General features: G+C 33.5%; 1 protein-coding gene across 2 annotated transcripts in view; it reads right to left on the reverse strand.

The window, feature by feature from the left end:
* The window catches only part of rnf123 (ring finger protein 123), a 237633-nt gene extending 225064 nt beyond the window's left edge, over nucleotides 1–12569 (reverse strand). For both annotated transcript variants that reach the window (XM_087304671.1, XM_087304672.1), the window contains exons 1-5: nucleotides 12473–12569; nucleotides 9229–9329; nucleotides 9058–9145; nucleotides 2133–2212; nucleotides 1771–1865 (exon numbers count right to left, since the gene is read on the reverse strand). In XM_087304671.1, coding sequence (XP_087160797.1) covers nucleotides 1771–1865; nucleotides 2133–2212; nucleotides 9058–9145; nucleotides 9229–9307 — 342 coding nt within the window. In that variant the 5' untranslated portion in view covers nucleotides 9308–9329; nucleotides 12473–12569. The remainder of the gene's footprint in view (nucleotides 1–1770; nucleotides 1866–2132; nucleotides 2213–9057; nucleotides 9146–9228; nucleotides 9330–12472) is intronic.
* Between the last annotated feature and the right edge of the window lie 537 nt (nucleotides 12570–13106).

Consider the following 13106-nt stretch of genomic DNA (forward strand, 5'->3'; position numbering starts at 1 on the left):
ACATCCTAACAACAAGCTAGCTGTTTGATGTCATTTTAGAAACATGCAAGCAATGTGTTAAACATGGTAACAGTGCTCAATCATGCTTGAAACATGTTAGCAATATAGTGCTAGCATGCTAATGACCGTTTAGCAGTATTTAATCCTTCTAACAAAGTGGTAAATTGGTATATGTGCTAAAGTAAGTTAGAAACATTAGCTGTGTTTAAACACGCAAGCAGTGTGCAAAATCAGGTTAAAACATGTGAGCAATGTGATTAAAAAATGCATGCAGTGTGCTAATTCATGCTAGCAACATGCCTAAAAACTGGTTAGTAGTGTGCTAAATCTTGTTATCATTATAATAATGTTATAATCATGTGCTAAGTCATCCAAGCTAATAAAAATCATTCTAGCAACAAGTTAGCTGTGTGATAAATCATGTTAGAAACATGCAAGCAATGTGTTAAACATGTTAACAGTGTTAAATCGTACTTAAAACATGTTAGCAATATACTGCTAGCATGCTAACGACAGGTTAGCAGTATTTAATCCTCCTAACAGTGGTAAATTGTTATATGTGCTAAATTAAGTTAGAAACATTAACTGTGTTTAAACACGCTAGCAGTGTGCAAAATCAGGTTAAAACATGTGAGCAATGTGATTAAAAAAATGCAGGCAGGGTGCTAATTCATGCTAGCAACATGCCGAGAAACTGGTTGATAGCGTGTTAAATCATGTTATCATTATAATAATGTCTTAATCATGTGCTAAGTCATACAAGCTAATAAAAATCATTCTAGCAACAAGTTAGCTGTGTGCTAAATCATGTTAAAAACGTGCAAGCAATGTGTTAAACATTAACAGTGTTAAATCGTACTTAAAACATGTTAGCAATATATTGCTAGCATGCTAATGACAGGTTAGCAGTATTTAATCCTCCTAGCAATATAATAAATTGTTATACATGCAAACTTGCTAGTAGCATGTTAGCTGTGTGCTAAATTAGGTTAGAAACATTAGCTGTGTTTAAACATGCTAGCAGTGTGCTAAATCATGTTAAAACATGTTAACAATGTGATAAAAAAATGCAGGCAGTGTGCTAATTCATGCAAGCAACATGCCTAGAAACTGGTTAGTAGTGTGCTAAATCTTGTTATCATTATAATAATGTTATAATCATGTGCTAAGTCATCCAAGCTAGTAAAAATCATTCTAGCAACAAGTTAGCTGTGTGATAAATCATGTTAGAAACAATTAAGCAATGTGTTAAATATGTTAACAGTGTTAAATCGTACATGAAACATGTTCGCAATATAATGCTAGCATGCTAATGACAAGTTAGCAGTATTTATTCCTCCTAGTCATATGATAAATCGTTATAGGTGCCAACTTGCTAGTAACATGTTGGCTGTGTGTTAAATAAAGTTAGAAATATTAGCTGTGTGTTTAAACATGCTAGCAGAGTGCTAAATCATGCTAAAATGTGCTTATAATGTTAATAGGCATACTATGTTAAACACACGGTTGTATTTAGCTTTCATATTAGTCTTCCTAAAACATGTTGCTAGCATGAAAGACTATGCTAGACAGAAACTGACATCTTAGAAACATGCTAGCATGCTAGCATGTATACGTTTTAACCATTTAAAACCTTCAGGCTAGGCTTATTCCAAGTAAAATCTAAGACTGTAACCAAACTTTACGATCCAGTTAACTGTAAAGTTGTCTTGAAAGCTCAAAATTGTACGTATTTGTGTATGGAATGCAATGTGATGGTCAACTTCTCACCCCCAAAAGGTCATCATCAACAAATAAGAGCCCTTCAAACCCACTGCTGTGATCCAGGACAACAGTTGAGGGTCCAAGGCTGCCTTCTGTCTGATCTGTTCAGAAAAGAAGACATAAAGCAGTACATATGAATACACATTAGCCAATCACCTAAAACAAGTTGATTAATACACAGCTTACAGACATCACTGTAACAATCTATGCATAGATATTTGGAGCTAATGGCCATGTGATCATCATGAATACAGAATAATAAGTATATTTAACTTGAAATAAACGTTTAGGTTTCTACATTGTAGTAAAACATTGTGTAAACAGTTTAGAATTAGTGTAATCAGTGCGTTTAGATGTGGTTTTCGGACCTCTGCCGTCTTCAGTGGCGCTATCTTCAGCCAGCAGCTTCTCCAGATGAGCTCCAAGATCCTGTAATGTCAACGTTTTCCTAGAGGAAAAAGACACACAGCGTGACAGGGGTTAAACTGGTCCTCGCAGTACACTCACACATCATCATCAAGGGTCAATATGAACAAGGGTTGCCAGATTATAACAGATAATGGTGTATTGATCTAAAAAAAAAAATCATGCATTCGGTCACTAATGCATTGACTTGTTCATTTTAGGGTAGTGCCCCGATAGGCCGATGGCCGACAAACTTCACAATGCTGAGGCGGCATCGCGATCCATTGCCCCGCCCCACATTTATATTGATATATAACTTATTATTTGCATGTCCTCTTAATAGCAATAACGGTCTTTTCATGAGCTGTGTTAAATGTTACATATAGCTGCACAACTGACAGCATCATGAGGATTAAATGAAGGATTATACAGCACCTCTCGCTCTTAAAACATGTAGAATCAGGGGCAAACGCTGATACCTGCAAACCCCGTCCCACAGACTTCACAGTGAATGTAAATTTGAATGAATTTGCAGCTAAATGTGTCTGGGAAAAATATTCAAAGACTCTTATTTTCATAAACCGCGTGGACGTAAACGCGTCTGACTGTTCTGATTGGCTAAAGCAGACGTCTCACGTCAGCACGTTCTAGACGTGCATGCGCTCTTTCCGGCAATCTTCCTTCTGCATTGACACAGTGCAGCATTCCGGCAAATTACCGGTAATGTTACAACTTCTCTTTCCGGAAAACAGCCAGAACGAATTTACCGGTACTTTCAAAAAGGGCCTGTTCACACATACACACCTTTCCGGAGAATTGCCGGTAATTTTTTCGGAAAGGTCTGTATGTGTGAAAGGGGCTGTTGACTGAGTGACTGACAGCTGATAATAACCAATCATTTGCGTTCAGTTCTAGAGCAGTGAGCCAATAAGAAGAGCACAAAGGCGGGGCAAGCATTACAGGCATTTTTACTTCAGCAAGTTCACATAACAACAGTTTTAATACGTCCCTGAGTGCTGCCTTTGGCGTATTTAGGTGCAAAGATGCATTCTGCATAAATGTTTCTTAAATTTGTGCATGCGGTGAAGATTTTGCAGTGAAAACAATGAAAATGTATGCACTACAGTGAACCCTGAACAAACTCTCGCCTCCTCCACCAGCTGTGGGAAAAGCCATTAGATCGTCACATATCACTCTGCCTATTCAAGCCAGAGTCCCGCGGAAAAAAAGTGATTGACAGGTGGTCATTTGTGTGTAACTTTATTTATTTATGGTTTGGTTATGGGTTAAGCAAAGACCATGTGGGTCATGTAGTGAAAACGGTAAGCTACAATTAACTAATTCTCTATGAATTAATTGATATTTAACAACCACCCCCAGCCCTTGCCTACGTCGACGATGGCATCGTCCATCGCGATGCTTCACATTAGACATTGTACGATGCCAAATTGTTCAACATCGCCCAACCCTAGTTCATTTATTCATACAGAAGTTAAAAGTGGAGTCTAAAGATGCCGAGATAGAGCTATACGGCTATACTGTTGTATTATTGTTAATATGTTCGTCAGTTGAAATGTTTGGCACAGATGTTATGTATTTGATGCATATGAACCTTGATTGAAACATAATCAGACCGCGATAGTGCAACTAGCGCATGCGCACTGAGTTGTTCATGATTAACCTGGATGCGAGAGCGCAGCAGCTGTGTTCACGTGAAAGCTTGCAGCATGCTAAAAACATGTTAAAACTAGCTAGCAATGTTTTACAATAAAAGGGTTTTACAACTTTGCTATCATGCTTTCACAAATGAGTATGCTGGCATGTTTTAACATGCTAGCCTTTTCAATTAAATGCTAACAGGCTCTTTTCTGTTTTGTTGGCGAGTAGTGCTTTTTATGTAGATGTTAGCACATTATTAACATTGTTAGCTAGTTTAAGCGTGTTTTCAATGTGCTGCAGACATAATTTAGCAAATTCCACATGTTTCTAACACTTTTTAGCATGTTGCTAATGCTATTATAATTTATCACATCTTTGGGATCATGCGTTAACAAACTACCATGCTATTAGAAACTATGTTTTTTAAATAATGCTTTTAACATGCTTCTACTGTGTTTTATAACCGTGGTTACAACTTTGCTAGCATTTTTGTTAGCATCTTTGTTCAAATTGTTGGCCTTTTTCAACTCATAGCAAAAAGACCCTATGCTATTTGTTAGGTTTTTTTTATCAAGAAATGCTTTCACTTTTGTGTTAGCATGTTAATAACATTGCTAGCATGTTTTTGCATGTCGGTGTCACATTTCAAACATATTTTAAACACTTTTTAACATACCATCATGGTTTGTCACACTAGCAACATTGGTAAAAATTTTTACAGCTTTGTTATCATGCTAACAAACAGCTGATATGATTCAACAAGTTGTTAGCATATTTAAAGTACTGCTAACATTCCCTAAGCTTCTGTATTTGGCTTTCTCGAGCTAACATAAACATTAATGTCTTGACAAACCCATTAAAACGTTCCATCTAAGATAAATATCTGTGCATTAATTCATGTTAGGTGTCACATGGCAGCAGTACGGCTTTAAACAAGGGTGACAGATGGCCATCACTGCGTTTGTTTGTGACAACCGATGATCATATGTAAACACATCAGCCGCTCTGTGAGTGTCAGCTTTCTTTCATGTCCCATCATGCTCTATGTATAGATCACCTCCAGTAACCAGACACTGGCTGGAAGGGAGAGCGCGGGACAGGGCTAGATTGAGACTCCCACACGACCAACATTTAAACAACTCTTTAACTAACCACTAAACTTCTGTCCTTTGTGTTTTTTGACAATCAGTCAAACAGATTTAGCTACTCTTGAAAAGCAACAACTACAGATGACTCATCCAGCACTTCACAGGTTTTGTCCAATCAGATACAGTCTAGAATAAAAAGCCCCTCCCCCTGTAACTACCTGCATCAACTCCCACAAAGTAAATGACAAACAGTCAGATAAAACAACTATTAACGATAAAAAAAATATGAGCAAAAACAATATATAAAATCCCTGTCTGTAGTTAAATACTCACTTGTGCTGTTCATATACTGCACAATGTGTCTGGACAATTTTTTAAATATATATAAAATTAACTGTAGTCTTGAAATCATTAAATGTATTAAATAGTTGTTTTCAATCATTCTGATCAATAAATAACGCTTTCACTCACACATTTACTGCCTTACTTTAAATGTGAATCAATTTAAAACAGAACAGTAATAATAATTAAAATATACAACTAGCATTTACATTAATACAAGATGTTTAATTTTTTTCCACAATTTCTGTTTAACAAAGAGATGATTTTTTCAACACATTTCTAAACATAATAGTTTTAGTAACTCATTTCTAATAACTGATTTATTTTATCTTTGCCATGATGACAGTAAATAATATTTGACTAGACATTTTTCAAGACACTTCTATATAGCTTAATGTGACCTTTAAAAGGCTTAACTAGGTTAATTAGGTTAAAAAAAATCTTAAAATTATGTTTAAAAATATAAAAACAGCTTTTATTCTAGCCGAAATAAAACAAATAAGACTTCTCCAGAAGAAAAAAACATTATCAGACATACTGTGAAAATTTCCTGAATCAGCTAAACATTATTTGGAAAATATTTAAAAAAGAAAAGAAATTTGAAGGGGGACGAATAATTCTGACTTCTACTGTATTTATATATATATATATATATATATATATATATATATATATATATGAAGAGTTCAGATGCAAAAGCTGCTTAACGCCACTTCCGCCAAAAATGAGCACATTAAGTGAATGATTTAGGCACGTAGTACATGTTCAACAGATAGATTTGCTTCAAATCATCTTAATTCCAGCGTCAGCGCATTCAGAAATAACAGTTTGTTGGCAAAAGCCACTAAACCCCACTTGCTTTTGAAATCATTAAATGTATTAAATAGTTGTTTTCAATCATTCTGATCAATAAATAACGCTTTCACTCACACATTTACTGCCTTACTTTAAATGTGAATCAATTTAAAACAGAACAGTAATAATAATTAAAATATACAACTAGCATTTACATTAATACAAGATGTTTAATTTTTTTTCCACAATTTCTGTTTAACAAAGAGATGATTTTTTCAACACATTTCTAAACATAATAGTTTTAGTAACTCATCTCTAATAACTGATTTATTTTATCTTTGCCATGATGACAGTAAATAATATTTGACTAGACATTTTTCAAGACACTTCTATACAGCTTAAAGTGACCTTTAAAAGGCTTAACTAGGTTAATTAGGTTAAAAAAATCTTAAAATTATGTTTAAAAATATAAAAACAGCTTTTATTCTAGCCGAAATAAAACAAATAAGACTTCTCCAGAAGAAAAAAACATTATCAGACATACTGTGAAAATTTCCTGAATCAGCTAAACATTATTTGGAAAATATTTTAAAAAGAAAAGAAATTTAAAGGGGGACGAATAATTCTGACTTCAACTGTATTTATATATATATATATGAAGAGTTCAGATGCAAAAGCTGCTTAACGCCACTTCCGCAAAAATGAGCACATTAAGTGAATGATTTAGGCACGTAGTACATGTTCAACAGATAGATTTGCTTCAAATCATCTAAATCCCAGCGTCAGCGCATTCAGAAATAACAGTTTATTGGCAAAAGCCGCTAAATCCCACTTGCTTTTGAAAGCAAAAGCCGCTATATCCTGAGAACCAATCAGAAGGCAAGAATCGAATCATATGATTTTCAATGTAGCAATCCGCTGATACTCCGTCTTTTATGAGGAAACTGTTTTATTCCGTTTTCGTTTTTAATTTTAAAATGATACAGGCTCATCCAGTTCATGTTTGATGAACTGGATGAGCCTGTCTGACTGTCAGTGAATGGCAAATGTAAACATCCCTTACCTGCATTATAAGGAAAAGAAAACACAATGTACAGTCTAAAGTGTAGCATGCATTCATAACATGTTGTTTTGCGGAGCTGCGCTACTTTGAGTCTGATTTATGCATTAAACGGCAACTGCATTTCATGAAAGATGAAGTTAAGATGCCCTTCTTTTATCTCATGTAAATGCTATGAGGATAAACAAGAGACCAAGACCTTGAGTATGGTGAGAATGAATGAATGACAGCCTCTAAAACTCTCTGAGAGGTATCCTCTTTCTCCCAAGTAGGCCTACCTTGTGTTTTATTTGCTAATTAAAGCTATTTTTAAATGATAAATATAAAGTATAAAACTCTACATTATTTATATTACTTCATAATACCTATACGTCTGATCAGCTTTTTATATTAATGGACAATGCACAGATTTTGATGTTTCACAATGTTTTAAACTACAACAGGGCTCGAAATTGCGACCATTTTGGTCGCATATGCGCCCGAAAATAAATCTATGCGACCTCATAATATATATGGGAGCATTAGTGCGACTGCAGATAATGGTTGTAGTGCGACCTGTTTTGATTTTTTCTAAAAACGTGCTGAATCGCTCTTCCCTGCCGCTATATTGGTTTATATAAGCCGTCAATCACGCAAGGTATTCCGCTGTCAGATGACAGGGAAGGAGCTTTTATGACCACGGGAAATGCAAATGAAGAGTGAAAACTTAAAGCACGCAGGCTTGCAAACCCCACCTAAAGTTGAGGCGCAGATAAGAGCGATCATGACGTGGTGAATAATGATCCGCCAGCTGAGATCAATCGAGTACGAGCTATTCGGAGAAAGCGTTCGAATCTCGATGCGTTGCGTTCACTGCGTGTTCAGCGCAAATGTCCGCTAAAAGTCAAATCTAAATCTTTACACATCATCACCAAAGAAGCTCGCCTTTACTAAGTTTACACTGAAACTGCGGCTCATAACAAACAGCGGTATTTCCGCTTGTGGTCACCACAAGAATCCTGCTCAACCTGCTTATAAATTGGGTCGGCTGACTCGCCTGCTTTTCCACTAACTCAGAAAAATGAAAATTAGCTCAGACTGAACATTTAAATTGACACAAACTGAAACCAAAACTTTTAAAGAGTGATAGAAGTGAGACTTTACTTACTTTCTTTTGTCTATTCTTTTTTGAGGTGTATATATATATTTTCTATTTAGTTACTGTTGACTGTTTTGAAAATACATTTCTGTATTTATATTTTACAAATATTTTGTAAAATAACAGACTTTTTATAGCAGAAAACTTGCATTCAAGGCAGCATGATGATGAGAAATGTAATTCATACACTGAAAAAAAATATTCAAAGATAATTCCTTGGATTTACTCAATTTCTTTACATTAAGAGGTTGTAAACAATTTATTTGGGCTGAATTTAAACAAACAAATTAAGTTGAACATTACTAAACTTAATTTGTTTGTTTAAATTCAACACAAATAAATTGTTTGCAACAGTTCTGCATGCAACACTTTTTTCAGTGTAGTTACTATTATTTTCATTTTCATCATCATTAATATTTTATATTTATTTGACATTCATTTTGGAATTATTGCACACAAACATCAATGTCATCACAGCATTAGTTATAGTTGTTTCTGGTTTTTGTTAGTCCTAATTGATGTTGTTTTAAAATACAATAAATCCTTTAAAATACAATTTGCAGCGGTGCTTAATCATTTTTGGTGGGTGCTCCTAATTTTTTTCTGGTGCTCCTAAATTTTTGAAGTTGGGAGCACCGGTGCTACCAAGTAAAAAAGTACATTTCAAGCCATGTACAATATTTGAATCTACTACTTGTGAGTTACACTGCCTCATATTCCCACAGTGCTGATGTTCAGACACATTTGGCTCGGTGTGTGTGTTAATTTTAGCTTCTAGAGTAAACACAAACATATATTAGCCCAACCTGTACGCTGCAGATGCTGGCCCCTGCTTACTGGAGGCGGGAAACACATGATGCAGATAGTCGCTCAGCAGCTTCTCATTGACAATACCTGAAACATACATCAAAATTAAAGTCGTGTGTATGATTTATTGAATATTAATTGATTATAATTTGTGGTTCATAGGGTAATACCTGTGACTTTGGGTTTGTCTGTGTCTGATGCCAGGCGATAGTTGCGTCGGGACAGGGCTGTGCCTCCCTTAGAGCTCATTCTGCCACGGGACAGATCAAACCTGACAAACACACACACACACAAAATACACTGTAAAAGAAATGCTGGGTTCCACATAAATTTTGTTGGGACAGCATGAAGAAATTAAGTTAAGGTTTCCTCCGGGTGCTCCGGTTTCTCCCACAGTCCAAACACATGCGCTATAGGGGAATTGATGAACTAAATTGGCCGTAGTGTATGTGTGAGAATGCAAGAGTGTAAGGGAGTTTCCCAGTGTTGGGTTGCAGCTGGAAGGGCATCCACTGTGTAAAACTAAATGGAATAGTTGGCGGTTTATTCGGCTGTGGCAACCCCTGATTAATAAAGTGACTAAGGCGATGAGAAACTGAATGAATAAATAAATTTATGAAAAGTGCGATAAACTACCAGAAAGTCACTAGATTAAGGTAAGAAAAAGTAGACAAAGAAAATAAATAAATTACATTTGTGCAGTAAAAATGTCCAAGAATTTATTATTATTATTATTATTATTATTATTAATTTATTGATTGATTCATTCATTCATTCATTTTCCTTCTGCTTAATCCTTTATTCATCAGGGGTCTCCACAGCGGAATGAACCGCCAACTTTTCCAGCATATGTTTTAGACAGCGGATACCCTTCCAGCTGCATCCCAGTACTGGAAAACACTCATACACTCTGATTCACACTCATACACTACGGACAATTTAGTTCATCAATTCCCCTATAGAGCATGTTTTTGGATTGTGAGGGAAACCGGAGAACCCAGAAGAAACCCACACAAAAACAGGGAGAGCATGCAAACTCCACTCAGAAATGCCACCTGACCCAGCTAGGGTTTAAATCAGCAACCTTCTTGCTGTGAGGCAACCATGCTAACCACTGTGCCACCATGTCGCTATATATATATATATATATATATATATATATATATATATATATATATATATATATATATATATATATTGTATATGTACACAATATAATTAAAATTAATATAATATTATAACATAATATTTACTATTTAATACTGGGGGGGTTATATTACATTTATGATGTACAATCATAATTTGTGTATGATTTGTTATTTGCATACTCTTGAAAATATGATTTTCATCTTAAATAGATATGTAACTCACATTAACTTACTCTATTTTCAAGAAAACGCATGACAGATTATTGCTAATGCATACAAAAAAGTTACCTAAAAATGCAAATAATAATAATAATAATATCAATGATAATAATAATAATAATAATAATATCAATATTAATAATAATGATAATAGTAATCATCATCATCATCATCATGATAATAATAATAAAAAAATAATAATAATAATAATAAATATTATACAAAATAATAATAATAATAATAATGATCATTATCATGATAACAATAATAATAATAATGATGATAATAATGATCATCATCATCATGATAATATAAATAATAATGATAATAATAATAATAATGATTATAATTATGATAATTATAGTAATCATCATTATCATGATAATAATAATAATAATAATAATAATAATAATAATAATAATAATAATAATAATATCAATAACAATGATAATAATAAAAATAATCATTATTATGATAATAATAATAATAATAATAATGATCATCATAATCATCATCATGATAATAATAATAATAATATTAATAATAATGATAATAATAAAAATCATCATCATCATCATCATAATAATAATAATATCAATAATAATGATAATAATAAAAATAATCATCATGATAATAATAATAATAATAATGATTCCCAGTGATGGGTTGCAGCTAGAAGGGCATCTGCTGTGTAAAACATATGCTGGATAAGTTGGCGGTTCATTCCTCTGTGGCGACCCTAGTTTAATAAAGGGATTAAGCCGAAGAGAAAATGAATGAATGAATGAATGAATGAATAACAATAATAATAATAATAATAATAATAATAATAATAATAATAATAATAATAATAATAATAACTTGCACAAAAATACAATACAATTAACATGAATAAAATGAACTACAAAACCTGTTTCCCCTAGAACTGTGAGAAAGTCATGAATCTAGACGAATTGTATTTCGAATCTGACTTTATTTTAGTTTATTTATTTGTTTGTTTATTTTATTTGTTTGTTCAGATTTTATTTTATTTTTAGGATTGCAACAGCCAAAACCTTTATCAAGTGGCGTACCATTTCAATGAAAATTAAATAAAGCCTATAATAAGTGTATTAATGTAGTATTAAGTATAATATTATAAACAAACAAAATCACAATGACAAAAACGTTTCAGTCAAAAATTACCAAACCAGAGGATTAAGCAAGAAAAAAAACACCTTTTAAAACATTAATGTTTACATTAACGATCATTACAATCTGAGCACCACAATATAAATAATTAGTAATAATTAAACACAAAATCAACATGCTAGTGTTATATCTCGATGATCACGAGACATTGAAAACTGGAAAAAGGATGCTGACAATATAGCGATAAATAACAGGAATAAATAACATTTAATCGAAGCCTGTAATAACATAATAATGACTGTTACCTTACATGTTAAGTACAAAACAGTCCACGCCACAGTAAAACCAAGGTACATTGACATATCAAAGCAATGCTAAACACTTTAGATATATATACACATTTGTTATAAGTGAAAACAAAACATGTTAGCCTACAAATATTTATGATAGGCTTATGTTTTGTTATGACGCCTTATATTTATTTTGTAGCCTAACAATAATAACATAGACATAAGATAAAGAGTAATGCAGAGTAGAAAACATTTTGACAACAGTAATAAACTACAACAAATCCCACATAAACACCTGCAGTGTATATATGTGTACATGCTATTGTTTTTAGCAAACATATACAAATTATCCACAATATAATCACTGTTTAGCCACTATCCCGCTAACATAACCACTGTATACCATCAACAGCAGTATTTATAAATGTATAACCAATATATATATACAGTTTAAGCACTGTCGAGGGTGTAAAATGTCCAATATGTATGCAATAAACACAATATTTAATGTGTTTCAGTCTCCGTGTTGAACACATATGACAGCCAGGGCTGCTATGATAACACGCCAAACATTATAAAGCGACGTTACCGCTTACAGGCTTTGTAATCTACCCTAAAGTACTCACTGGTTTGATGTGTTGTGTTTATGTGCAATCAGCAGATTTGGATGTTTTCTTCTCTTTAAATGTGTCTACTACTGTCACTGCCTTTAACCATAGAAATAAAGTAAGCAGTGGGGAGGCCGTTAAATGTATGGTGTGCAAAAAAGGGCGGGGTTTCGCGAGCCGACGTCCTCTGTGATTGGTCAAATGTGATGCGCTACAAAATAATTTTATTATATTAGTATTACATAGTGTTTTTTCATCTTAAAGTCTCGTTGTATCTTTCAATAGTCGTTATTTATATGAATAAATAGTGTTCATGCTGCTGTTATGAGTTTTTGGGGACGGCGTTTACGTGTGCTTTTTGTTACTTTTCTCAGCGATTTCTTAGATTGACCTATAAGAGACGATTGTGTTTATTGCATCTTACATCAACTTTGCTGTCAGATTTGAATTTATATTTTAAGCTGAAATGTTTGGATATATCATATTCAAACGATTACACAACACAGCTTTTAAAATGTATCCATAACACAAAATACGTCGTGAGTAACTGAACACAATTCAGTGGCTGAAAATGCATTATGAGCCATATAGAGCCCTCTGCTGGAAATTAGCCGAGGAAACAATTTGTTTGCGAGCCTAAATGCCACTCAAT

The sequence above is a fragment of the Danio rerio genome, chromosome 22 (genome assembly GCF_052040795.2).
Source record: "Danio rerio strain M-AB ecotype USA chromosome 22, GRCz13ab, whole genome shotgun sequence".
Taxonomy (NCBI): domain Eukaryota; kingdom Metazoa; phylum Chordata; class Actinopteri; order Cypriniformes; family Danionidae; genus Danio; species Danio rerio.